The sequence below is a fragment of the Nyctereutes procyonoides genome, unplaced genomic scaffold, assembly GCF_905146905.1.
Source record: "Nyctereutes procyonoides isolate TBG_1078 unplaced genomic scaffold, NYPRO_anot_genome, whole genome shotgun sequence".
NCBI lineage: Eukaryota > Metazoa > Chordata > Mammalia > Carnivora > Canidae > Nyctereutes > Nyctereutes procyonoides.
Genome location: NW_026575117.1, coordinates 21,803,902 through 21,829,558, shown reverse-complemented (window position 1 = coordinate 21,829,558; position 25,657 = coordinate 21,803,902). Strand labels below are relative to the sequence as shown.

The 25,657-nt window shown below is 47.1% G+C and overlaps 1 protein-coding gene across 1 annotated transcript; it reads right to left on the bottom strand.

The window, feature by feature from the left end:
• Positions 1–1,006: 1,006 nt before the first annotated feature.
• Positions 1,007–25,219, bottom strand: PM20D1 (peptidase M20 domain containing 1). Its single transcript, XM_055333845.1, has 13 exons — positions 25,018–25,219; positions 22,369–22,455; positions 20,678–20,910; positions 20,176–20,262; positions 18,990–19,123; positions 18,580–18,699; positions 17,799–17,874; positions 17,370–17,431; positions 16,845–16,923; positions 14,863–14,934; positions 9,143–9,311; positions 6,688–6,787; positions 1,007–5,632 (listed from the first exon to the last, which is right to left on the bottom strand). The coding sequence occupies exons 1-13, from the start codon at positions 25,163–25,165 to the stop codon at positions 5,509–5,511; spliced, it is 1,491 nt and encodes a 496-aa protein (XP_055189820.1). The 5' UTR covers positions 25,166–25,219; the 3' UTR covers positions 1,007–5,508.
• Between the last annotated feature and the right edge of the window lie 438 nt (positions 25,220–25,657).

Genomic DNA, 25,657 nt, shown 5'->3' with positions numbered 1-25,657 from the left:
TTTTTCCAAGTAGATTGCAAGGTCCTTGAGCATAGATACTTTATATTTTTAAATTTATACTAATTTTTAATGCCTTATATTTTAAGATTTCTGTGCTGTTTGCAGACATGTTCTAATTTTTTAAAAGGCTTTTTAGGGATCCCTGGGTGGCGCAGCGGTTTGGCACCTGCCTTTGGCCCAGGGCACGATCCTGGAGACCCGGGATCAAGTCCCACTTCGGGCTTCCGGTGCATGGAGCCTGCTTCTCCCTCTGCCTGTGTCTCTGCCTCTCTCTCTCTCTCTCTCTCTGTGTGACTATCATAAATAAATAAAAAATTTAAAAAAAAAAAGACTTTTTAAAATTTTTAATTTATTTATTTATCCATGAGAGACACAGGCAGAGGGAGAAGCAGGCCTCTTGCAAGGAGCCCGATGTGGGACTTGATCCCAGATTGTGGGATCCTGGATTGTGGGAGCCCGACTTGGGACTCAGTCCCGGGACTCCAGGATCAGGCCCTGGGCTGAAGGCGGCAGCGCTAAACCCGCTGAGCCACCAGGGCTACCCCATCTTTTGACATTTTAATTTAAACTTACAAATTGAGTTCTCCTTCCTCAATCGGACCCTCAGATAGTGAATCTCATCCACTCTCGTAGTGTCAATTTATGGTGACAGGTTGATGAATCCTAAATATCCTGGTCTTAGACTTTTCTTCTGAGCTCTAGGCTTGGATGTCTCAGCACTTCCAGCTCCTCATATCCAAAATGGAGCTTGTCATCTCCTAGAGATCTGCTCCTTCTTCAGTTTCCTGTCTCAGTAAATGAAGTCACCTCCCATTTGCTCATGTCAGCCACCTGGAAGTCATTCTTGATGCTTTCCTGTACCCTACCTCCCCAGTATCCACCAATCACCAAGTGCCATCCGTTGACTCCACCTCTTAAATACCTCAAAAAAATTTTTTTTTATTGAGGTAAAATCCACATTTAAAAAATGAACCATTTTATTTTTATGTTTTTAATTTTTAAAAAAGTTTTTATTTATTTATTCATGAGAGACAGAGAGGCAGAGGCATAGGCAAAGGAGGAAGCAGGCTCCATGCAGGGAGCCCAACGCAAGACTTGATCCCGGGTCTCCAGGATCACTCCCTGGGCCAAAGGCAGGTGCTAAACCGCTGAGCCACCCAGGGATCCCAAAAATGAACCATTTTAAACCATACAATCCATTGGCATTTATTTAGTACACTCACAATGCTGTGCAACCATCAGCTTTATTTAGCTCCAAGACATTTTCAGCACCCTGAAAGGAAACCTTCTACTCATTAAGTATTTACTTCCCTCTCCCAGCTCTACTAGTCTGCTGTCTTTATGGATTTCTCTATTGTGGACATTTCATATAAATGGAACCACGCCATAGGTGACCTTTTGTGTCTGGCTCCTTTCATGTAGCATAATGTTTACAAGGTTCATCCATGTCATAGCATGTGTCAGTATTTTATTCCTTTTTATTGCTGAAAAATAGTTCATGCATGGTATGGATATAACATATTTTGTCGATCCATTCATTTGTTAATGGACGTCTGGGTTGTTCCTACCTTTGGAGTATTATGAACAGTGATGCTATAACCTATTTTGTACAAACTTTTATTTGAGTACTTCTTTTCAGTTCTTTTGGGTATGTAAGAGTGGAATTTCTGGGTCATATGGTGACTCTACATTTCACTTTTTGAGGAAACAACAAAATAATGAAATCTATTAAAAACCTAGGGGTCGGGGGCTCCTGACTGGCTCAGCTGACAGATCATGCTACTCTTGATCTTGGCGTTTTGAGTTTAAGCCCCATAAAAAATAAAGTTAAAACAAAACAAAAAAACAACCTGGGGTACCTGGGTGGCGTAGTTGGTTGAATGAGACTCTTAGTTTTGGCTCAGGTGGTGATCTCAGGTGGTGAGATGGAGCCCTGCTTTGGGCTCCATGCTCTGCATGGAGTCTGCTTGAGATTCTATCTCCCTCTCTGTCCAGCCGTCCCACTCGTGCTCTCTCTCAAATACATACATTAAAAAAAAAATAACAATAGGGATGTTTCTGTCATTTAGGACTCAGTGTTGGCACAGAGCAATCTGTCACCCTACACACATATTCCTGAGACTAACACAGTTCAGGCTGCAGAGAAATCCTTCTCTACATAGCTCATCCTATGTCTTAAGAAGAAAAAAAAAATTAAATGTGATGCTCTGAAGATTTGTAGGTTTTGTCACTGTAAACTTTAGAGACACACATGGCTTTGGAGTGCAAGGAGGAACTGAGCTGTGAAAGTGCTTAGCTAAGAGAAAAGAAAATTGTCAAATCTTTCCTCTCAGATACCATGACTGCAATAGATTCCTGCATGAAATGTTATTTCTCAGTAGTGCTGAGTGTCCATTTTCTCGCTGCTCTTTGAGTTCCAATTTCTGGTTCTGGAGGTAATCATGAGCTAGTGTAGTATTTACAACATTGCACATGGTGGCTGAGGGATATTTTTTGGTATTAAACACTTTATATTACATTTTTATATTTGTAGGTCTAAATGTGATATACATGAAGTGTGATACCTTTTTATTGACAAGCTACATGGACACTGAACAGTAAAACTGCAAATAGTTTCATTTTTATAGAATTATTTATATTTCAATTTTCAAAGAAAAAAAAATGAACGAAGAGTCCAGCTCTTCAGTAGCACCTTTGTGTCTCTGTGTTATCTCCTCTCGGGGAGAAGGATATTGGACCCAAAATGGCCAAGTTTTTAGCAACCTGGGTTCAGCATCAAGGGACTCCAGCTAGACTTTACTCCTTTCCCAGCCTCTTTGCTTATGACTACTTTGTCTTCAGGGAGCAAGGTGTGAGTAAGAAGCTTGAGCGAAGTCCTCAATGGGGATATAGGGCATACTTGTGATTATTGCCAGAGCTCTTTCAAGGTAGATTTGGGGAGTGGTAGATTGATGTAGGTGGGGGTGGAGGGAAGTTCCAGATTTATTGCCCCTTTCCGCCCAGAGTCCCAGGGCTCATGTTGTCCTGGTCTGGTCAGCACTTTTGGCCATTCTTTCCAGAAGCATTTAGGGGCCACAGGATTGAAAGGTCTGTGTTCTTGGAACTGAGATTTGGAGCAGTTCCCTCTCAAGGGCCTTCCTTCCCACTCCAGAGGCTGGAAAGACTATCTTTTCTGCCAGTACAAGAGAGTGGTGAGACCCAGTGGGGACAAGGTCCCCTGCTCATTCTTCCCCAAGTTATCCCATGGTTTATTAGAGACCCAGCTGTCCCCAAACTCTGAACCCAGAAGCTGGGGTTGGTGTGATAAGGAATGCTGGCAGACAGAGGGAGAGGTGTGACTAGAGAGAGGTCAGCCAGGGGAACAGAGAGAGCTTGAGCTAAGAACCAAAGCCAACGGTACAACAGCCTTTGTCCCTGGGATCTCCTTGGATCGGAATGAATAAGCTACACAGCACAGGTTCTTGGGGTGGGCAGTGTGGTACAACTGAAAAAGCACTGGACTTGGGGATTTTTAACTGACATTTACATTTCGGGGCTGCCCCTTGAGAGCTTTGTGATCTTGGGCCAATGACTTCTCTGAGTCTCAGTTTCCTTCCTCTTCAGTACTATTAGCACAGGCTTTGGACTCAGGGAGACTTTGCTCCCAACACCTGCATGACCTTGGGCAAATTACTTAATTTCTGAATTTTAGTTGCCTAATCTATAAAACAGGAGCAATAACCCCTGGGAGCTATTGTGAGGATTAAGTAAGATAATGGATGGGAAGTAGATTCCATTATTAATTTAGGACCATGGAATGATGGTGCATTTGGGGCCAGGTGACATGGTTTAAATCTGCTCCCAGCTAGGTGTATAACCTCTCTGAGAACCAATTTCTCCCCTGTAAGAAGGGGTAATAGTACTTTCTTCATGGGGCTCTTATGAAATAAGGTGTAGGAAAGCACTTTGTCCAGCTCTGCATGAATGTGAAGGATTATTTTTGTTCTTCAGCTCACTCTCTAACAAAGGCTGAATAAGTTCTGAGTTGGCCAAAAAAGGGAGGGTGAGGGAAGGAATGTGAATCTTAGGGGGAGTAGCAAAAAGGCTCAAATAATCCCCACACTGTGTTTCTACCACTTTCCATTAAGCATAAGCTCCAAGGAATAGCTCACAGCCACGGGCCTGGGCATGGGAGGGAGGTAAGGAATTGGGGGCATGGGGGTTGTGGGGTGCGAAAAGGAGCCTATTGCTGACATATCCCAAGGAAGGCATGAAAAGTCTTTGATGAGGCAAAAAAGAGGGAGTCTCTCAAGTCCCAGCGCCCTCTGTGTCTCCCTCTCTGACTCCAACTCCCTTGTGACCCACAAAGCTCGCAGCTCCCAGCCTTGAGCCAAGAAAGGCTGCCTTCCAATGCCCCCTACCTGGCAGCTACTAAGCAGACTTGAATATGCTCAGGGTTGGATTCCAGAGGAAAAGAACAGGAGCTCTGCTGTCCTCTAAGGAGGCAAAGCTTGCCCCTCCTCTGCTCACCACCTGGGACAGAGCCCCTCAAGTCAGGCTCCCTCCTTGCTCCCCCATACCATACCTGCCACTTCCCTTCCCTCTGAGGTGAAGGCCAGAACCCCGCTGGTCCTGGGCTTCACTGAAAGGCAGGATCATGAGTGCCCTTCTCTTGGGAGCTCAGCCCATAGGATATGCCAGGGAAATGTTTCCACAGATTAGTGCCTCCAGGGGTGGGTCAGCAGCAGCAGGTGGCAGGAACAGGACAGGGGAGGGAGCAAAGACCAGGGAGTCCTTGGGAGAAGCCCAAGGATAGTTTTCTTCTCTCGGCTCCAGCCTCCAGCCTCCAGAACCAGGAGGTTTGGGGTTCCTGCAAAGCCTCCTGCCTCAGTTTCACTTCTCAGTGACCACTTGATGCCACATAGCCCGCTTTGTTTGGCCAGGTGTTGTGGTAATTACAGTAGTATCACAATATAACTAAGTTCTGCTCTAGATTAGAATAAACGGGAGGGCAGGGCGAGGGATGCAGGGGCAGGAGAGGAGAGATGAAGGGCCAGCTAAATAATCCAAGGGAAGGGGGAGGAAGAGAAAGGAAAAGTTACAGCAAAAGAAATTTGTAAGTGATGGAGAGGGCAGCCTGGCAAGCATGCTCTAAATTAAACACTTCTAGAAGGTAAAAACCAGTTGAGATTTTCTAATTCTTTGTCAAGTCAGGCCTTAACAAGGAGCAGTTAAATAACCCGTATAAGACAAACAAGCCCAGTAACTTCTAGGATACTGACAAGGCAGTACATGTTGGTCAGCCAAGGGATGCAGATGTTTGGAGGAAGGAAGAAAAGAGGTTCTTGCCAGCCCTTCTCTACCCTTGGCCTTGTTCTCTGGTGATTTCAGGAGTGAGTAAGGCAAGTGGGTGATGGTTTTGACCCAAAGTTTCATGGGTCATGAAACCCAATGTGGTTTTGACCCAAAGTTTCATCGACATTAGCTTTGCCCCGGGTAGGCACGGTTAATCCAGCTGGCTCCTCGACCTCATAGTTCGTGCAGGTGAGGAATTGGCTCCTGGTATGTGTCAGCATTCTGGATAAACTCAAAGATGAATTTCACCTGGGTCTCATAGGCTTGGACTGAGATTTTCTCATTGATTCCATGGATGCTGAGTGAGAGATTTTGGGAAAGAGAGGAGAGAGCCAATTGCTGTAGAACAAGTGCTATTACTGAGTACCCCCTACCTCACATCCCCTGAAGCCACTGGCCTTTGAGTCTCCAGGGGGTAAGAAGTGGGCAAGTGGGAGAGGCCTTTTGTAAGAAGATGACATGTAGGTCATTTCTCCAGGGTCCCGGCCCATGGCAAAGAAAAAGTGCAGGAAAATAATAATAAAATCCTGGGGAGTTCACATTTGTTTCCTGCTCTGAAATCTATGTGATACTTTCCCCTCAGAGGGGAAATTATCTTTTTAATTCTATTTCTCTTAGGCCAGAGTCCCTGGCCCCTACATTACTAGGGACATAAAAGGAAAGGGAGGTGACTGCTCAGGGTCCCTGTGGGGCCTCTACTTCATCTAGAAACTTCCCATCAGATCTTGTGCTCACAATGTGCCTCCACACGCCACACATGTAAGTAACCTCAAAGATAAAAGCAATGAAGAGTAGCAACCTGCTACCTCAGTTAAAAAAAAAACAAGCAAAATCCGTAAAAGCTATTATTAAGATCTATCAAATATGCTGAAGAACCCACAAAATAGTAATTCACACATAGCAGTTAAAATTGGTGATCATGTCTTAGATTCCTATAGTATATTTTCTTCTGAGAATTCAAAGCATGTGTCCACCTTTGACCTATATGGGTCTGCATTTCACTGAGTGGTAACTGAGAAATCTGGAGTCTCCTTTTTTGGGGGAGAAAATGAAGTCCAGAGGGTAAGTATTCTTCCAAAGGGAGGGATCATACCCAAAGGTCCTACTTGCATCAGGTTGTTTCCAATCATCTGATTATTTACATCCCAGAGAAACAGTGGCCAATTCCCATACATTCTGGAGTGGCAAGACTCTGGCAATGATGAAAGTTGGCCAGTGGGTTCAATAATGTCTTCATTTTTGTTTGTGCAAACCCTGGCTTCCCCCATTCTGTGGACTGGTAGGAGAATGGGGTGGGGATAGGTCAGATGTATCTCCTCCTTCACCCTTCCTGTTCAAACTTGTTCTACTCACCTACGGAAGTCCTGAGGATGCAGGTAGACGGGGTTGAACCGGTAGATGCTAGTGGTGAGGTTCGTATAGTGTCTGCTGTCTGTGTTGCCAATACAAATACCTACACAGGGAAAATCAAGAGGAATGGGGCTTTATGTGAGCCATCAAGCCAAGGTAGTGATTGGAGGTGGGTTGACTGGAAAATCATAAGAACGTCACCTGGCCCCTCCTGGGAGCCTGCAGCTATGAATTTTTGTCCTTCAGGCTACCCATTCTCAAAACCTTAATAAAACACCATTTCAGCCAGAAGCATGAAACCTCCTCCCAAGTATATTAGTGAGTTATCCCTTGAATGATCCAGACTGAAGTGTCCTCTCTCCATGATGACCAGGGAGGCCAATACCTTCATTTTATACCCTTAGCTGGGCTATTTCAGAAATCTAGCTCTCCAGAAATCTAGATATCAGTTTTTTATTGCCTTGGTTCTCTTTACATCACCCTAGATCAGAAATAAACACCTTCCAGGGAGCTTTACTGCTATAAAATCCAGTCCTCTTAAAGCAGAACACAATTTCCTATTATTTTCATCCTCTGAAGGCTGACTTTGTCTTCCAAAAATCAAGCTTCAGGTTAAGGAAGTCCCAGGATATTCTCCAGTATCATGCTCTCTTGAAGGTAGTAGCCACTCACCCCACTCGCCAGCTAGGGCTAGGACTTGTCCCCACTGGGAGTGTTCTCTGAGAAAAGACCCCCTCAAGCACCAATTAAAGAATGGTGGGATGATTTGAGATGTTAATTTGTGTTTTGTTCCATTTTCCACTCCTGGTTTCAAATGGGTAACTACGCCCTTGCTTTGGGGGTTTCTACTAGTTGATATCTGCCTATCTTTTTTCTGTAAAGATCTAACTCTGTTAATGAGATTATGGTGGATGCCCCAGAAGGGAGAGAGTAGTGCAGAAAGCCTTTGAGGGCCAAGAAAGAAGAATCAGGGACCTAGAGGGCCAGGGTCCCTGGATGGTGGAGACCCAGGCCCTGCTCTATGGCAGGAGTCTGAAGAGGTGGCAGGCCTCAGAGGGGATGGCTGCCTGGTATGTTCAGGGAGGTGGGGTCTTAGGTCTAGAGTTAAAGATCCCACTCTCCAAACAGGCCAGGGAATCAGAGGAAATCTCCAACTTGAAGTGACCTCCTAGCTAGGCAATGGATGTCTGAGGTAACTGCAAGGACCGATGACCACTAGCTGAGGGGCTCCCGTGCTATGCTGCCACCTAAGATCTCGAGGGCCCGATACAGAAGGAGGGTGGTGGGGTGGTGCTTGGAGGCCTCAACAGCTCCGGAGGTTGAATTTCCTGAGGAGTGGGGCTTAAAGCCAGATTTAAGTTGATTAAAAACCAAGGCTGCCATTTTCACATCTGAGTTTATGGATCCAGAGCTTCACTGTATGCGCTCCTACGGGCCCATGCCCAGCACAGAGGCAGGGCTGAAGTATGCACTTAGAACATGAGGGAATCCAGGGCACCTGGCTGGCTCAGCCAGTTAAGTTTCTGACGCTCGACTCTGGATTTCTGCTCAGGTCATGATCTCAGGGTCCTGAGATTGTCCCACATCGGGCTCTATGCTCAGTGCAGAGTCTGCTTCTCCCTCTCCCTCCCCACACTTGCTATTGCTCTCACTCTCTCAAATACATAAATAAAATCTTAAATGAAGGAATCCATGATTAAATCTAGATTTAAAAAACCTGGACACAAGGCTTAGCATTAGAGCATTTTCTCCTTACATCATGGACCAGAGATCCTCAAACTGCAGTTAGCCATCAACTAGTCTCAGAATCCTCTGGGGGAATTTGTTAAAGAGGCAGATTCCAGGGTGCTCTCCAGATCTGGTTAGCTTGAATCTTTAGGAGTAGGTTCAGATAATCTGCACTTTAGTGAATTCCTTAGGTAATCCTCTTCCACTTTCAAGCTGGAGAACCACTGTCTACCCAACATCGGTTTGGAAGGTATGCTGGAAGATTAAGGAAGGGGCACAGAGGCACTGCTGCTGGAACTGGTTTGGGCTGGGAGAGACGAAGGGGGTTCATGCAAATGGTACAGGTGGGGAGGCATTTCTGAGCTCTGTTGCTGAGCTGTTATCCCAGGAAGGATCAGAACCAGCCTAGGAGAAACTTGGCCCCTTCTGTGGCTCCTCCAGAGGAGCTGGGGGTGGGGGTCTGGGCTGACCCTGTCCTCCATGCCAGAGAGGCTGGTCTAGGTTAAGCTAGGACCCAGGCATGACTGACCTAATTTATTGTTTCTGCTCTTTTCCTGTTTGCTTTCTGACTTCCACTCCAAGGGGAAAATACAGTTCCAGTTTCATCACGAGGGGAAGCAGCCAGATGTTTCCAGGCTGAACAGCTGGGGTGGAGGTGGGGCAGTAGACATTAGATAGGAAACAGTTCCAGCCCCCACCTCCCTCCAGCCACAGCTGATGAAGTCATTACCTGGGGCAACAGTGTTGACTTCCGGGAAGATGGACTGTACGGTCTGGCGGAGCAGCTGGTAGCCCAAGGCCTGATGATCAGAGGGGCTGACAGGCAGGGGGTCAAAGGCAGTCAACACATGGAACTGGACCCGGTCGTCAGCCACAATGTTCTTAACGAGTTCTAGGACCTTGAGGGAGCAAACAAAGGGAGTTTGAGTTCTTAACTATCTGCTGTCCAAGTACTATATGAATTGAAACAGTCCTGATTTTCTCCAGGAAGGCAGAGCCTTGGGAGTTTACAGGGGAGCTCATTTTTGCCCTGGGACCTCAACTTCAGCTGACTGGCTGTAGAAGAGAGGAGTTGGGTCTTTTTGGCAAGGGATCTACAGCATAGTAGGTTTAGGTTAACATTCAGGAGGCTTGCCTTATGGCCATGAGGCAGGTGGGGAATTGGAGGAATCAGGAAATTGTGTGTCCTTCCTCTTGGGCTGAGTCATGGGCTAGGTGGAAAGCAGAAGACACCACCGGAAGGGGGGAACACAGACATCTTGAGGCAGGCTGATCGATGTGATGACCTCACATCAACCTGGGAGTTTCAGACAGTTGAGGAAAGGGTCACGCACTCTTCTTTCTCCTCTCTGGGCATCCCTGCTTCCTGTTTGTAACCAACTGCCCTGGAGCCAGGAAGATGAGCTCAACACAGGCAAAAAGTCAGGAGTTGGGGGGACTGGTGTTCAAGTTTTCTCTTTGCCTCTTTTCCTCAGGAAGGAACCTGAGGAAGCTCCTAGAAAATTCAGTCGGAAACCACTAGAGCTGGATCCAGCACAAGTCCTGGTCCCAGGCAGGACGTAGACCAGACCCTGAGGATCAGGTCCCATGGAGACATGTGGAAATGGACTGGGAAGCTGGCTTAGAGTGGCCCCCAAGCCTACCCTGCCACCCAGGGAAAGCCCCAGCACTGGTCTCGACCCATCTGATCGGCAGGTGCTTTAGAACTGCCTCTGCCTTAGAAAGGGGGGTGTCCCATAGCTGAGGACCACTCCTATGGGGGGCATTAACTCAAGAGTACCCCTTTTTATGGCAGTGTCGCCTAGAAACATGCTAGAAGTGGAGACTGGAAAGGAAACGAGGCCTATTTCTGGCTTAAAAACCACCATTGAGCCAAACCAAATTCCTTGCTGTTGGATTAGTTGGGGGTGGTGGTGGTGGTGCATAACTCACTTATCGGAGCTTATTTTCATTCCAGCATGTTTGCCCTAAACCCTCTAATTCAAGAATTAGTACATAGTCTTGCTGCATCTTCAACCAACTGGCAGATTCCTAGTCATCACCATAGAAGGTGGGGGTTGGGACTGGGCCTGCTATCCCAATTTTTTTTTTTTTGTTATCCTAAATTACTTGAACACTCCTGCCCCCAGAAACTGAAGAGGGCACACAGACAGGATCCCCCCTCAGTTGGAAGCCACAAGAGCTCAGGTTTCCTGCTAACTCACAGGCCAGGTTCTGATGCAAGAGGAGGGCTACCTCACTTCTGTGTTTTCCGTCCCAGGAACATAAAAGGCATGCAATGAATGTTGGATGCAAGAAATTTAAAAGATAAGAACCAATAAAAACAGTGGGAGTCATCTCATGAAGTAACTGTATAATAGGATTGTACAGTTAATGTCGCTGGGCTGAGTACCTGAACCTGGTTTCTCACAAGGATGATGCTTCACTACCACCAAAGCACATGCAGGTTGAGGTGGGGTGGAGTAGGGCCTGAAAGAGGATGGTGTTCATGAAGATGGACTCCTTGGATTCCTTCCATCACCTTGGTGGTGATGGACTTTGAGCAGAAATTCAAAGGAAGGACATGAAACAGATGGAGAAGAGGCAAGATCTGATCAGGGAGGCGGGCAGGCACAAAAATCGAGGAGTGACAGCACACTTCGTGCCGTGGACAGCCACTTATAGTTGTGTGACCTTGAGCAGGCTCCTTAACCTCTGTGTCTCAGCATGCTCATATGTTAACATAAGGATAACAGTAGCACCTGCTTGGGAAGGTGGTTGTGACCACTACTGGAATTAGCATATGTCACATACTTAGGCTGGTTCCTGGCACATAGTAAACACTCAACATATGCTAGTTATTTGCTTAGAATAGAGGAGCCACCCTGGGCAATAATCAGGGGCACAAGGATGGGATTCATGAATGGTAAGAGGGACCTCAAAGGTTACTTTAGAGCACATCAATCTCATCACTCTGAGCTTCTACAGCCCTTACAGCACATTACCATAATGTTACGATTTTTCCTCTGTTTTATGTGTAGATATGTTTTTCCCTCAAGTGAATGATAAATGTGTTGAAGGCCAGGACAAGGGATACCAAAAAATTGGCAAGGTCTTTAGAGTTAGAGTTAGCAAGTCCGGCCTCCATCCTGTGGTAAGGCAAGGCCTCTCAATAATGCCCAGGACAGACTGTCATCCAGCCTGGGCTTGAATACTTCCAAGGCAGAAGGCTCACCACCATGCTAAGTTATAATCCATTCTGCTTTTGAGCAACTTGGCTATGAATGTCTATAATGACCTGATGTATGGCTTCCTGTAGTATCTCACCCCTCTCCCCCTTCCTTTTTTTAAAAAAAGATTTTATTTATTTATTCATGAAAGATACAGAGAGAGGCAGAGACACAAGCAGAGAGAGAGAAGCAGGCTCCATGCAGGAAGCCCGATGTGGTACTCGATCCTGGGACTCCGGGATCACACCTTGAGCCAAAGGCAGATACTCAACCGCTGAGCCACCCAGGCATCTCCCCCTCCCCTTTTAATTTGATATATTTTTATATCCTCCACAGGCTATGGTATATATGAGACACACCATTTCACCTCTGTTGAGACTAGAGGCCAGTGCCCTTACTGCCATTCCCAGATCTTTGTTCTATGTCGGGTTGCAGGGTAAATGTCGCCTCAGAGGACTGACTCGCTGTTCCATGCCTACCCCACAATCACTTTGTGACACATCATCCTATGATTTTCTTTATGGTACTTACCTCTTGAAAAAATCAACTTGTTCCTGTATTTGATCTCTTGCTTATTGCTGTCCCTTACCCATTAGAACATAAGTGCCATCAGAATAGGAATCTTGTCTGTCTTGTTCACCATTTCCCAAGCACTTAGAAGAATGCCTAGCCCATAGCAGCCACTCAGTAAACACTTGGTGAAGCAATGAATGAAGAAAGGAAGGAATCTTCGGTACAATACTCTATAGAGAGGTGGACGTCATCCACCCTCTGAGAAGCTCATGACCATCCAAGGTGCCATATTCCCCAACTCTCCTTCTAGTGGGGGCTTCCTGAAACATCTCCTAGTGGCCTTATTTTTACTCCTTGAGGCCCATTCAGGACGAACCTTCTACAGGGTAGTCTATGACATTTCTGAAGACTGTTGCTCACACATAGGTGATGGAGACCTCTCTACACCCACAACACGGGAGAGACCAGTTAGAGTTGGAGGAAGACGGTTCTGGGAACTGTTCATGCTCCCACAGGATCCAGCCCAGCACAGTGTGTGAGGATAGAACTTGATGATGGAACTGGGCACGAGGCAAGGGAGGGATCAGAACCAAAGGATGCTGCATGCTTTTGGATGCTGGACAGGTGGGCAGGATGGGCCCAGGGCTTTCAGGGATTTCATGAGATAGACTGGGAAGGAAGGCCACTCTGGTGGGGAACAGAGAGGAGGGAAGAGTGCCAGAAGCTGGGGAGATGAAAGCCCTAGCTAGTGGAAAACAGCCCTTGGAAAGGGCATGGAGTTGGAATGAGGCTGGAAAAAAACTGGTAGAAAGAAGTTCAATGGGGGGAATTCAGTGATTTCCTGGCCCCATGATCCTCTAGGGAGAGGACAAAGGTTGGCACTCGATGAAAAGCAGTGGAGCCTAGGGCTCACACCGGTCCCAGCTTCCCCAGAATGCTGGGTGACGCTGGGCAGGCCATCAATCCATCCCCCGCCGGCCCCCCTGCAGTGAGGGGTGTGCCTCCCACCCTATGCGAGAACAAACAAAACCCTCCAGGGGGAAGAATTTAGGGAGAAAAGACCACAGAAGTCTAAGTGTGGCTGACCCTCGAGGATCTGCATCAGAGACTCAGGGAACACCACCTGCCCTTAACCCTGCTTAATTCTGGAATGTTATTAGTCATTCGATAGTTGTTGGGTTGCCTCTTGGATCATTTTTTTGAAGGATTACATTTGTCTCCTGAACTCCTATTTAGCTCAACCTGCTGTTTAAGTAAGCTAGCCTTTCCTGCAGATGCCAAACATTCTGCACCATGTTTGCCCAATCCTGTACCTTTCAGCTCACGTGTCACTTCCCCGGGGAAGCCTTATCTGACCCTATCCGAGGTCTGGTTCCCCCTTACATTCTCCACTAGAACCTGGTCCCTCTTCATCATGGCACTCATCACAGTTTGCAATTACGCACTGATTTTAATCATTTTTAAATTGATGTTTGTAGCAGGCCACTGCCAGGCTCTGTCCTCGATCCTCTTTCTTTCTAATTTTACACATTCTTCCTGTGGGATTTTATTGACTCTAGAGGTTTCATTTATGTTAACACCCCAGCCTGTATCTCTAGTTCATTCTCTCTCCAGACCTGATGTATGTATAATTGCCTATTTATAATTTATAAGCTTCTCAAACTCCTAAACCATTATATTTCTCTGTGAACTTGCTCTACTTCCTGAATGCTCCATCTTGGCTAAAGGCATCAGCACCTGGCCAACTACCCAGGTTAAAAACCTTGGAGTCATCCTGCCTTTCTCTCTCCCCTTACCCATGACACATCACATTCTGCTGAACCCAAGTCTCCCACCGTGGCAGGTGCCTTTCCTCACCCCATCACCACCACTCAGTCCACCGCCTGAGAAGCTCAAACAGTTTTACAACTGTCTCTTCCTACTCTGGCATTTCCTCTGCATTGCCATCAGCACCATCTCCCTAAGAGCACATCTAAGGACATCATGGCCCCGTTTGAAGTTCCCTCTGTCCACAGATTAGAGCCCAAACTCCTCAGCGTGGTTCACAAGGCTCTGAACCCCACGCTACTACTCCATTTTCACCATTGCCATATCTGCCTGGTCTGTTGTCCTCTTTATTTAGCCTGATTTTACCTTAGCCTGACTCTGAATACCTGGCTTCTAGCAAAGTCCTACCTGTCCTTTACATCCCCGCTTAGATTTCTAGTGGTCAGAAAAGATTTTCTTGACCCTCAGAGGTAGTGACAGTCCCTTTCTCTGCACTGGTCTTTTAGCAATTTGTTCATCCCTAATCATTTTGATTGTGGTCTGGTGTGGTGGTTCTGGATCTAGACTGTTACATGCGTAACCTTGGGCATATCACTTACCTGCTTTTTTGATCTGTGCCTCAGTTTCCCTGTTAAATAAGGATGATAATAGGATGGTTGTGGGCTTTAAATGAGCATGCATATATCTTAGAACAGTGCCACACACCAAGCAAGCCTGTGGGACATGTCTGCTACTATTGTTATCATTTGTCAGACTCCAAGTTCCCCCAAACCAGAGATCTCCTATCCTAGCCAGATTCCTGGAAGCCTCTGAAGAAGGTTGAACAAATGTTATTGAATAAACCAACCAATGTTGATTGAAAAATGGTGGTTGGCCAGCCCTAGGAATGCAGCTATACCCAGATCCTGGGGATCATACTTCCCTGATACCAAATCACTGGTTGGGAACAGATGTCACCTACCTCTTGGACTGTCTGTGCAGGGTGAATCCGGAGGTTGATTATGGCCTGGGCCATCGGGGGGATGACATTCATCTGGAGAGAGAATCACAAACCCTGGCCTGAGCCACATAAGCTCCACCCTCTACTCACCCCCCCCCCCCCCAGCAAAGGCCAACTACCACCAGTAGAGAAAGAGGAAGCCATTGATTGAAAGGTCCAGGGCTTCATTTTTAGTTGGCCCTTGTCTCCTCTGGGCCCTTGACAAGTGGTTATGTTCAGAACTAGAGATGTGTCTGTGCATTAGGCCAGATCTCCATGCTTCTTGGTCCCGGTGGGTTTCACTGAGAACTTCTCAGAGCAAGACTGTTTTCTCCAGGACCACACAGACATCTCTCTTCTGGCCCCATGCAGCACCACTGGCACTGTGTGCACTCTCTTCCTCAGGGCGCCCTGGATATGCCTCTTGCACTTTACTGCTTACTCAGGCCAGGGCACCCAGAGCCTCTGCAGGCCCCCGTCACGGTGTGTTTGAACCCCGAAGGGGATGATGACAGTGATTTCCCACTTCTAATTGCAAAATTTGATTCTGTTCTCTGCTTGATCAGGAAGAACCCAAGACTAATCAGAGAAGAGAATTAGACTCTGAGTGGATTTTTTTCCTCAGAGGCCATAATAGAACGGACTCCAACTCTGAATCTTTCTCTGAACTGGTTTGGTGCAAAAAAGCACTAGATCAGGGGCAGGAGAGCTGGGCTATTACAAATTAGCCGTGTGATTTTGAATAATTATGACCTGTTTGTGCCTCTGTTTCCCGACTGGCAATGGGGATGATGGTACCAGGAGGGCTGTGAACAGGATCAAATGGAATAACAAATGTGACAATGGACAGATAAAAATTTTATGGACAGATAAAATGGCATTCACATGCAAGGACACAGTATTATTATTATTTCAGTGAGCACTCTAGACAGCTGGTGAAGACAGCTCAGGTCTGGCTGACACTCTGTCCAGTTAAGTTATGGCAGGAATTGAGGTGCCATTCATTGTACTCAACCTGGGCTCCAGATGACCAGACCTCCACAAGGCCATCCTGTATGCTAGGTAAGGTGGCATTCCTTCAAGTAGTGCTGGTAGTCATTGGGAACAGTCTCACTTCTCTCAAGATTTCAGAAAGTCATAGGCCCAAGCTAACCAGTGTGGCTGTGGCTGTGGTTTGTTCCTTTAAACAGAGATGCCCCTTAGTGGCCAATCCAACTGGAAGTAGACCAATTTGCCAAAAAGTAGTTCTTGGAAAAGAAAAATCTATCAAAGTAATAATGCACTCAAAATTTATTTCTACGAGTGAACTTCATATAGAATTCATGTTTGTCAAGACTACCCAGTATTTAGTGTGTTTTGGGAAATGACTAATATCTGCCTTTAGATGTTGTATATGTAGATTTTATAAATTGTGAGTGAGTTTCTCTCTTTTGACTCAGGGGAGCATGAGGGGAAAATACATTAATCAGTCATTAAATGTGTTAGATGAATAAATCTTCCAAAGTGTGATAAAGAGTAATCAAAAGATCCTTGACAGGTAGAAAAGTTAGAATCTTAGGCTACATGACCAAAATGCTAGGTAAATATGTAACAAGTTGAATGAGTATAGTTCACAAAAATTAACTTCCAAATAACCCCCTTCATACTAGTATAATTTTTTTTTTTAATGGTTGTGTTTTTTTTTTAAGGAGTACAGACACAAGGCAGCTGAGAGGGGCCATGGACACTCCCTAAAAGGCACATGTACAAAATCTGGCCAGAAATTTCAGAGGGTTTGTAGACCTCGGTTGGTACACGTGCTCTTGAGGATTACCCAACTGATAGCACTGTACAGTTCAGCCCTGGGCCTTCCTATTATTCAAACTATAATCAGAGAAGGAAGAAGGGGCCAGGAAATAAAGCCAAAGGATAGAGGGGTGGGTGTAGGGAGGGAAAGGTGTAGGGGATGATCTAGGAGATGTTACCTTGACTCCTGCATTGAACATGGTGAGTGCCATCGTGGTCCTGACCAGTGCATTGGTTATGTAATTCCTCTCCATTAACCTAAAGCCAAAAGACTAAGGTCAGACATTAGGAAGAACTTCCCAATGTGGAGAAAGAATGGGTTGGAAGATCACCCACTTTCCTGAATCTTTTTTTTTTTATTTTTTTTTAATTTTTACTTATTTATGATAGTCACAGAGAGAGAGAGGGAGAGAGGCAGAGACACAGGCAGAGGGAGAAGCTGGCTCCATGCAGGGAGCCCGACATGGGACTCGATCCTGGGTCTCCAGGATCACGCCCTGGGCCAAAGGCAGGCGCCAAACCACTGCGCCACCCAGGGATCCCTCACTTTCCTGAATCTTGAAGACCTTTAAGACTAGGAGGGACATCCTATATATGGATTAGGTGTAGCATTTGGTGGCTAAGGGATGATAAGCTAAGCCAGGGAGAGGGGACTGAGTAGGTTTGGTTTGGAGGATGAGAGAGAAGGAAAGATAAAACTTTACCTGCTTACAAGGGGCCCAAACAGCCATAGGTTTCTCAAGACAATATTGGCAGGAAAAGGGAACTGAAAAGCAAGAAACCAGGTCATCAGGATTTCTGAGGGGTCAGCATAACAGGGTCACTGTACCTGAGGCTCGAGTCTCTCCCTGCTTTAGATCTGCCTCGAGGGCCCTCAGTGGCAGCCTCAAGGATGATTGAGAACCGGCTCCCAAAGGGTGCCTGGATGTGTCAGGTCTTAGGGTCTCAGAGAAGCACCAACACCCCCGGGAAGAAGTCAGATCCTATGTCTCGGCTCAGCCTCTAGCTGAAAATAGGTGAGCATGTGCATAGCACAGGTCAGCAGTGGGCTCTTCTATTCTGGAAACTACTTTTCTGCCCCTCTTTCTTTCTCTTCCACAGCTGACCAGGGGTAGTGAGGCTCCTTTTCCTACCTCATTTGCCAGTTCCTGCAATGTCGTTTTCAATGGCCCACTTCCAAACATGTTCGGCAGTGGTGTCTGCTCCAGGCTGGAAGAGAAATGGAATTCTCAGGACTTTCCCCAACCCCAGTTAAAGATCAGCAATCTGAAGGGAAGAAGAAGGGAGACAGGGTTTTTCAGCAGGTCTGGCCAGGAGGTCTGCCATTTACCTTCTATCACCACCGATCCACCTGTTTGGAGATCTCAAAACACAAGCAGGATTACTTCTAGATGCTGTCCCTATCTACCAAGGCCAAGTAGGCACCACTCCTTGTCACCTACCACACTGTAGCAGAATTATCAGTCTCTGCTGCTAACTGTGAGTTCCTTGAGGAAAGGGGCTGTCTGTTTCTTTCTACTGCTATATGCCCATCACTGGGCACAAAGCCTTAAACATTGGTAGAGAATACCCATATTTAACTGAATTAATATAGTTCTTCTTCCCACTTTGCTAAGAAAACCCAGCTGGAGGTAAGCTTTGCTGTTACAGACCTTGCTGTGCTCACCCACAGCCTGCAGCCCTTACATCCTGACCTAGCGTTTATGGGCCAGCTCTTGCTTACAATATGGGTTGATCCTTTTCTGACCCCTGACCCCTGCCTGGGTACTGGTGGCTCTGTCCTTCCTGCAGCCCCCATTGTGGTTTCTCAGCCCAGCTTCAGGGCAGGAAGCTTAGCCTCTTCAAACCCAAAGTGGGAAAGGGCCATGTCCTCCATCCCGAGTCTGGCAAGGGAGCAGGGCCCATGTTGCTTACCGGCTGATAGCAGCTGCGAGGATGCCAATGCTTGTCTCCTTGGGGGGAGCTGAGGAGTGGCCCGGAGTCATGTTTACTTGCAGCTTGAGGTCAATCGCACCCTTCTCTGAGACTGCGATCCTGCAGCAGAGATCAGAGAGGGTCCTCCTAACTTCCTCCCACCTTGAATTATCCCATGAGCCATGACCCACCTGCACAGTGGTCTGCTGGTCTAGCAGCTTGGCTTCATAATGCTTTAAAAAATCTACACTTGAAGAGAAAGGGAAGGGGGAGCCCAAAACTGGTCCGAGTTCAGGGCCAGAGGAGTAAAATAAAGAGTTGTCTCAGTATGGCTTACAGATGCCAGGCTGGGGTCATCTGAAGTGCGGTGAGAACACCTTCTAAGGTGGGGGATAGGGTACTGTACTCACATGGCAAAGGGCTTCTTGAGGTAGGGAATGAAACCATCCAAGATGAAGTTACCCTCGTCCACAATGAAGGCTAGCTTGACACCCCTTGCCTGTAGCAGGGCTGAGATCTTCTGAGCCCCATTCTGCCCTGACACCTGCAGACATTGAACCCATGGCCATTGTCCTTCTCAGACAGACGTCCAATAGCTAATGGAGACCCACTGAACATAGCTAGGAGCTCCAGAATCTCCCTGCCCTATCTCCATCCTGCGGGGTGAGGGAGGGAGAGGAAGGGGCCTAGACAGTCTTGCTTCACAGAACCCTGGAAAGTCACAGCTGGAAGGGCCAAACTGCCCTCATTTCACAGATGAAGTGACAGGCCCAGGGTCAAAGTAAGTGACATCACTGGAAATAAAACATTGATTCCTTGCTCCCTGTTGGTTCTCTTACTATCACACCCATGTTTCTCAGAGTGTCACTGCTGCCTCAGATAATACCAGGGAGTTTGTTAAAAATTCAGATCTATGCCTATCACTAAATGAAAGAAGCCAATCTGAAAAAGGCTATATACTGGATGACTTTCTGGAAAGTCAACTATATGACATTCTGGAAAAGGCAAAACTAGGGACATAGTAAAAAAATCCGTGGTTTCCAGGGACTGGGAAAGGGAGAGGGGGATGAATAGGCAGAGCACAGAGGATGTTTGGGGCAGTGAAACTCCTCTTTATGAAACTATAATGGTGGATCCATGTCACTATACTATTGACCAAGTCCACAGAATGGATGCCCAGAGTAAGCCCTAATGTAAACTAGGGCTGTGGGGAGTTATGATGTATCAATGTAGGTTCTTCAGTTGTAACAAATACCCCTCTGGTGGGGATGCTGATAATGGGGAGGCTGTGCATGTATGGTAGGGGCATAAGGGAAGTCTCTCTACCTTCTCAGTTTTACTGTGAACCTAAAACTGCTCTAAAAAATAAAACCTTTTAAAAACAAATTCAAATCTGTGGCACCGGGTCCGGGAATCTGCACTTTGGTCAAGGGCCTTAGATAGTTCCGGCGTGTGGATACCCATAGGAATTGGCAAACCACCACACCATATTCTGGAGGCCCTACAGCTGGGGAGCAAACTGGACTGGAGTGCACCCCTCCACTCCCACCCTAAAGAGGGGTTCTAGAGATGGTTTATGGGGTGAAGAGGTTGTACCTCCTCATCATGGCCCAGAGCAATAAAGAAAGATCTTCGAGGGATGTAGTTTCTGATCAGCAGGAGCTCCAGGGCCTGCAGGATTGCCTGGGGGGTAGAAGCACAAGGGAAGAGGGAATATCAAGGCATCAGTAACATTCAGCTGCCTGCATCAGGGCTGGTGGGGCTAGCATCAGGCTGTCTTTAAAGAGAACAAATTCAAGTGGCCCCTGGGGGATGGGATGTGAGGAAGCATAAGCTCCTTTACCACCTGGAGAAAAGCATAAATGTATCAGTGTCAGAGCTGAAAGGGTCCCTGGATATCACGTACTCTAGTCCTTATTTCATAGTTGAGAAATCGAGACCCAGAAAAGGATAGTAACCAAGTGATAGCTGGAACCCACGTCTCCTGAAGCCAAGGTTCTTTCTACCGTAACCTCCTGCCTCCCAGGGGTCAGCAGAACATCCCCATCCTGGGTGAATCCTTAGTGCCCCAAAGCAGAGAAAACAGGGCATTGCACACCATCAAAGAGTTCTTGTTGTCCAGTGTGCCTCGGCCATGGATGAAGCCATCATGCTCCAACCCAGAGAACGGAGGCACCTCCCAGCCTTCATCAGGGGCAGGCACCACATCACTGTGAGCCATCAGCATGTAGGGCTGCAAGCTGGGGTCCGAGCCTTGGACAGTGAGCAGGTGGCTGTACTCTCCTATGACTTCATGTTGGATAAACCTAGTTTTGAAAATTGTAGGAAAGACTGGAGACAAAGGGATGAAAGGGGAGAGAGAAAGCCAGATTTAACAATTTCCTTTGGTTTTCTTACCATTTAATAAAAAATGTCCACCTGTCCTCCCACCCCTTTTTAAAAAGGTGTAGTGTCCTATAGGAAGCCTTCTGGAACAAAGCCAGTCTGATTCCTGATTTGCACAGACAATCTCTAAAATTCCTCTTCCTCATATTTAAGTGTGCTACTACTACGTGACAAAGTGCATATCAAGATTCCATCATGAATCTTGAATCTAATAGATCAAGATCTGGCTTGGTCTGATCTGTAACATTCACATCACAAGTATGTGCTGCAGGACTATACAGATGACGAGTGTGTGTTAAATTTTAAATACACTAGTCCCCAAAATCCAAATTATTTGGAACCAAACATGACCCTTATATTACAAAGAGAGAGAGAGAGAGAGAGGGGAGAGAGAGAGAGAGAGAGAGAGAGATTAAAAAAATACTCCTGTGTGTGTCATACAGAGGGAAGATTGTTCTGTCTAGCACAAGGCCACACTTACGTGTGTGGGTATGGATTCTCTCAGGGTCAATTACTCAGGTTACAGACAGTGTTAGCGAGGGGGCCACTTGATGTGCCCAGGCCAGCTCCTCCAACCCCAGATAACTTTGGAGGGGCTGTTTTTTTCTTTTATTTAGGAAGAGGGCCTCACTACTCTCCAGGAGCTTTCCATGCAGGGAGTGGGGAGTTGCAAGTCTCCTTTTTCTTCTTGACCCATCCCTTCTTGGACTCACATGGGGGTGAGGAGCTGATATGGCAGCTCAAAGTCGCTGACTGCCTCGAAACGCAGAAACGGGCCTGTAAAGAATCTGGGGAATGGCCTGCATGGGTGGAGTGTGTACATAGGTGTGTAGGTGTGTGTATGGAGGTAGGGGTGGGAGGAGCATGGAGTATAGTTCCAGAAGCTTGCACAGGAAGAAGGAATTCCTAGTCCTATCTTTTTTTTTTTTCTTTTTTAATGAGTATAGTTGACACACAATGTTACCTTAGTTTCAGGTACACAACTTACTGATTTGACAGGTTTATCTATTATGCTGTTCACCACAAGTGTAGCTACCATCTGTCCTTATACATGGCTATTAGAATATCACTGACCCTATTCTTTATGCTGTGCCTTTTAATTCCTTTCTTAGTCCTAACTTTTGATTATATATTTATTGACTGTTATATATTTAGGGCAAAGATCGGGAGAGTTCAAACTCCAGCCCAACAGTGTGCCTTAGTGTTTCAAGGGCCAAATAAATCTATAGTCTCTACCCTGCCTCCATTCTGACTCTTAGAGAGCTTGTATTCCTCCCCACTGTGTATAAACTCAAAATACGCCCACAGAAATTTTTACTGTCCTCTGGTCAGTAACAAAAGAAGCTTCTTTATCACTTTGTAAGAGAACTGTGCTCCCACCCCTTTCCACAGACTGTGGCTGACCTGTACGAATGAATTCTCCAAACTCGGCCAGGGCTGTAGTGTTAATGTCGTCGGGGCTGAAAGACACTGTTGGAATCTGGATGGCACCTGTCAGAGATAGAGAGCCATGGGAGAGTACAGTTGATAACAACCACTGGTTTCACCACAGCCCTCTGTGCATAGAGTTCTTTTGCGTTCATGATCTTATTGTGGGAGGCAGAACAATCCTAGGAGGTAGGCACTGCTATGTTCTCTAATTTGAAGGGAGGAAAACAAGCCTAGAGGGGTGAGGGGAGCTGCTCAGGGCTGTCCTGAAATAAGCAGCAGAAATGGGATCTATAAACCCAGGTCTTTCAGGTTTGGTTAGACTAATATGGGTCTTAAAGTCCAAGATGGATGTGGTTTGAGGGGAGGTGGACAGGAGTAAATTTTGGACTTTGGCCCTAAGTGGGGAGCTGCTATAAATTGTTTCTAAGCCTCATTCTACCTCTGAAACTATTATCCTTTCAATGAACCAGAGGAGCCCACCATTCTGGGTCCCTACATGAATGAGGCTTTATGTGCAGAGAGTAGGCTTATTCCTCATGGACTGGCTCATCCAGAGTCTTGCTGATTTCTCAGCCAATGCCAGCTTTTTGGGCACATGATGCCTGGGAAGGGGTGGATATAGGAGTTCCCAAACCAACTCCTCAGTCCTCAATAATCTTCTCCACTTTACCCAGATGCCTCAGTTCCTGAATTGCTATTAGGTTTATCCCTTTGAGCCATGAAGGCTTTACACTTTTTTTTTTAAAGATTTTATTTATTTTTTTCATTAGAGACACAGAGAGAGAAAGAGGCAGAGACATAGGTAGAGGGAGAAGCAGGCTCCCTACAGGAAGCCCGATATGGGACTCAATCCCGGAACTCCGGGACCAGGCCCTGAGCCAAAGGCGGATGCTCAAGCACTGAGCCACCCAGGAGTCCTGGCTTTACACTTTAAAGAGATTCATTATTAAATGCAAACACCAGGGATCCCTGGGTGGTGCAGTGGTTTAGCGCCTGCCTTTGGCCCAGGGCGTGATCCTGGAGACCCGGGGATCGAATCTCACATCGGGCTCCCGGTGCATGGAGCCTGCTTCTCCCTCTGCCTATGTCTCTGCCTCTCTCTCTCTCTGTGTGACTATCATAAATAAATAAAAAATTAAAAATAAATAAATGCAAACACCAATGGGAGAGGAAATGCAATAAATTATGAGAATGTTTGATTAGATATTCCAAAACACACTAGGAAGAACAAATGCATCTAGGCAGTGCATTTGTCAAGGGTGGGCTGCTGAAACACAAACTTAGCTCTGTAATCAGTTTTGCTCAGGATCAACCCTACATCACAGCCCACCACATAGATGGGGAAGTCAAGGTTCAGAAAGATGAATCTATAGGAGACAAACTCAAAATCTGAACTCAAATGTTTTGCCTCCTGCTCACACTTGGAGCAGGAGGCATGTGGCTATATAGGTATATATAGAGGCCGTACAGTATATATAGGCCATATAGCCATATGGTTATAAGGTCCCTACTTTGGGTTCTTTAAATAAGAAAGCTTTTGCTTTCTCCTGGGTGAAAAGACACTGGTGAGCAGCTGCCTACTGGCTTTCAGAGAACTCACTATTTGTTCTATGCTTTGGGAAAGCTCTGCTCTGCCTCCAGACCAATCAATCCCTCAGGCACATGCACAATTTATATTCAATCACGAGGGCTAGCTTTTGATCCCTGCGTCCGGCAGCACATGTTTATGTAGGCAGTTTCTTTTAATTCATTATTTAATGAAAGGGGAAAAGACTGGAGCTAAGCCCAATGGTGAGGAGGATCTCATTATCCCATAGGATCTAGTGCGCAACAGAACCTTTCCTGTTTTCTCCTGGAAAATGCAGACTGAGAAGGCAAATGAGTTTTTAACCTTGGTTTGAGGTCTAGGGGAGAGATGTCTTTTAATTAGAAGAGGACATTTGGAACATCTCACACGTCTCCTGGTGGAGTTCCCCGGAGCTGGGTGGATCCTACAGGTGACAGATGTTATCACCCAGTGCTCACTCCTTGCTTGTGAGGTCCCTAGGGAAGGTCATTCAATTGACCTAAGCTTCAATTTCCCTCCACTGTAGGTAAGATTAAGATAATTTAGTCTTGGGCAGCTTGGGTGGCTTAGCGGTTTGGTGCCGCCTTCGGCCCAGGGGTGATCCTGGAGTCCCAGGATCGAGTCCCGCGTCGGGCTCCCTGCATGGAGCCTGCTTCTCCCTCTCCCTGTGCCTGTGTCTCTGCCCCTCTCTCTGTGTGTATGTCTCTCATGAATAAATAAAATTAAAAAAAAAAAGATAATTCAGTCTTAAGATATCCCGGAGATTTAACACAAGTCAAAACTTTCGAAGGTTAAGGGTACAAATAAAAGCTATTGCAAAGCCGGGGTTAGGCTGGCGAAGGCCAAGGCATCGGGGAGATGGTGGAGCTCGGGCAGGATCCTGGCGAGGCAGGGAGCACCGGAGTCCCCAGAAGCCAGTGGCGTCCCCACGCCGGGGCGCGAGGTGCTGGGGCTCGGGCTGGGGAGTGCGGTGCGGCTGCAGGTCCAGTGGGGCGGCAGAGGGACCGACCTATACCCGAGCATCGAGCATCGCTGGGCGAAGGGACCCGGCTCACCTTTCAGCGCTTCCTTCATGGCGAAGCGCTCGCCTTGGCTGAACTGAGAAGGGATGTGCTGCTCCCGGCCCATCACTCTGGACATGGTGGAGACGCCTGGCAGCAGCACAGACGCCAGAGCCAGCACGCAGACGCACTGGGGAGCCATGCTAGTCTCCAGTCTGCAGCCGGAGCCTGGACCTGCACCACCAGCCCGCGTCAGTGGTCCTGTCCTCTCTCCAATTCCCGCAACTGCCTTAGTCCCGCCCCCTCCCCAGGCCGGGCCAATCGCCGCTTGCCGGGAGCTGCGGAACAGCCAATGAGGGGACGGCTCCGCCCAGGGCCGCAGGGCCTCTTGGGAGTTGTAGTTTTCCCCCGCGGGGCAGGCGGAAGTGGAGCAAAGGTGAGCGGTCCGGGTCCGCGTCGGGTTTTACGTGCGCTTGACCTGCTCCGAGGTTCTCAGAATCCCTTGCTGTAGGACTCGTCACATAAAAGGCGGGAAAGGCTAAATAAAATCAGCAAAGCGTATCAGACTTTAATCTGCTTCTCACTTCTGAAGTTTAGAACTTGATGACCGGTCCCCCAGATCCGGGGTGGGGTGGGGGTGGGGGGGTGGGGTGGGTGCGGGAGCCTTCTGGGTCCCTGGCTTTATTGAACCTGA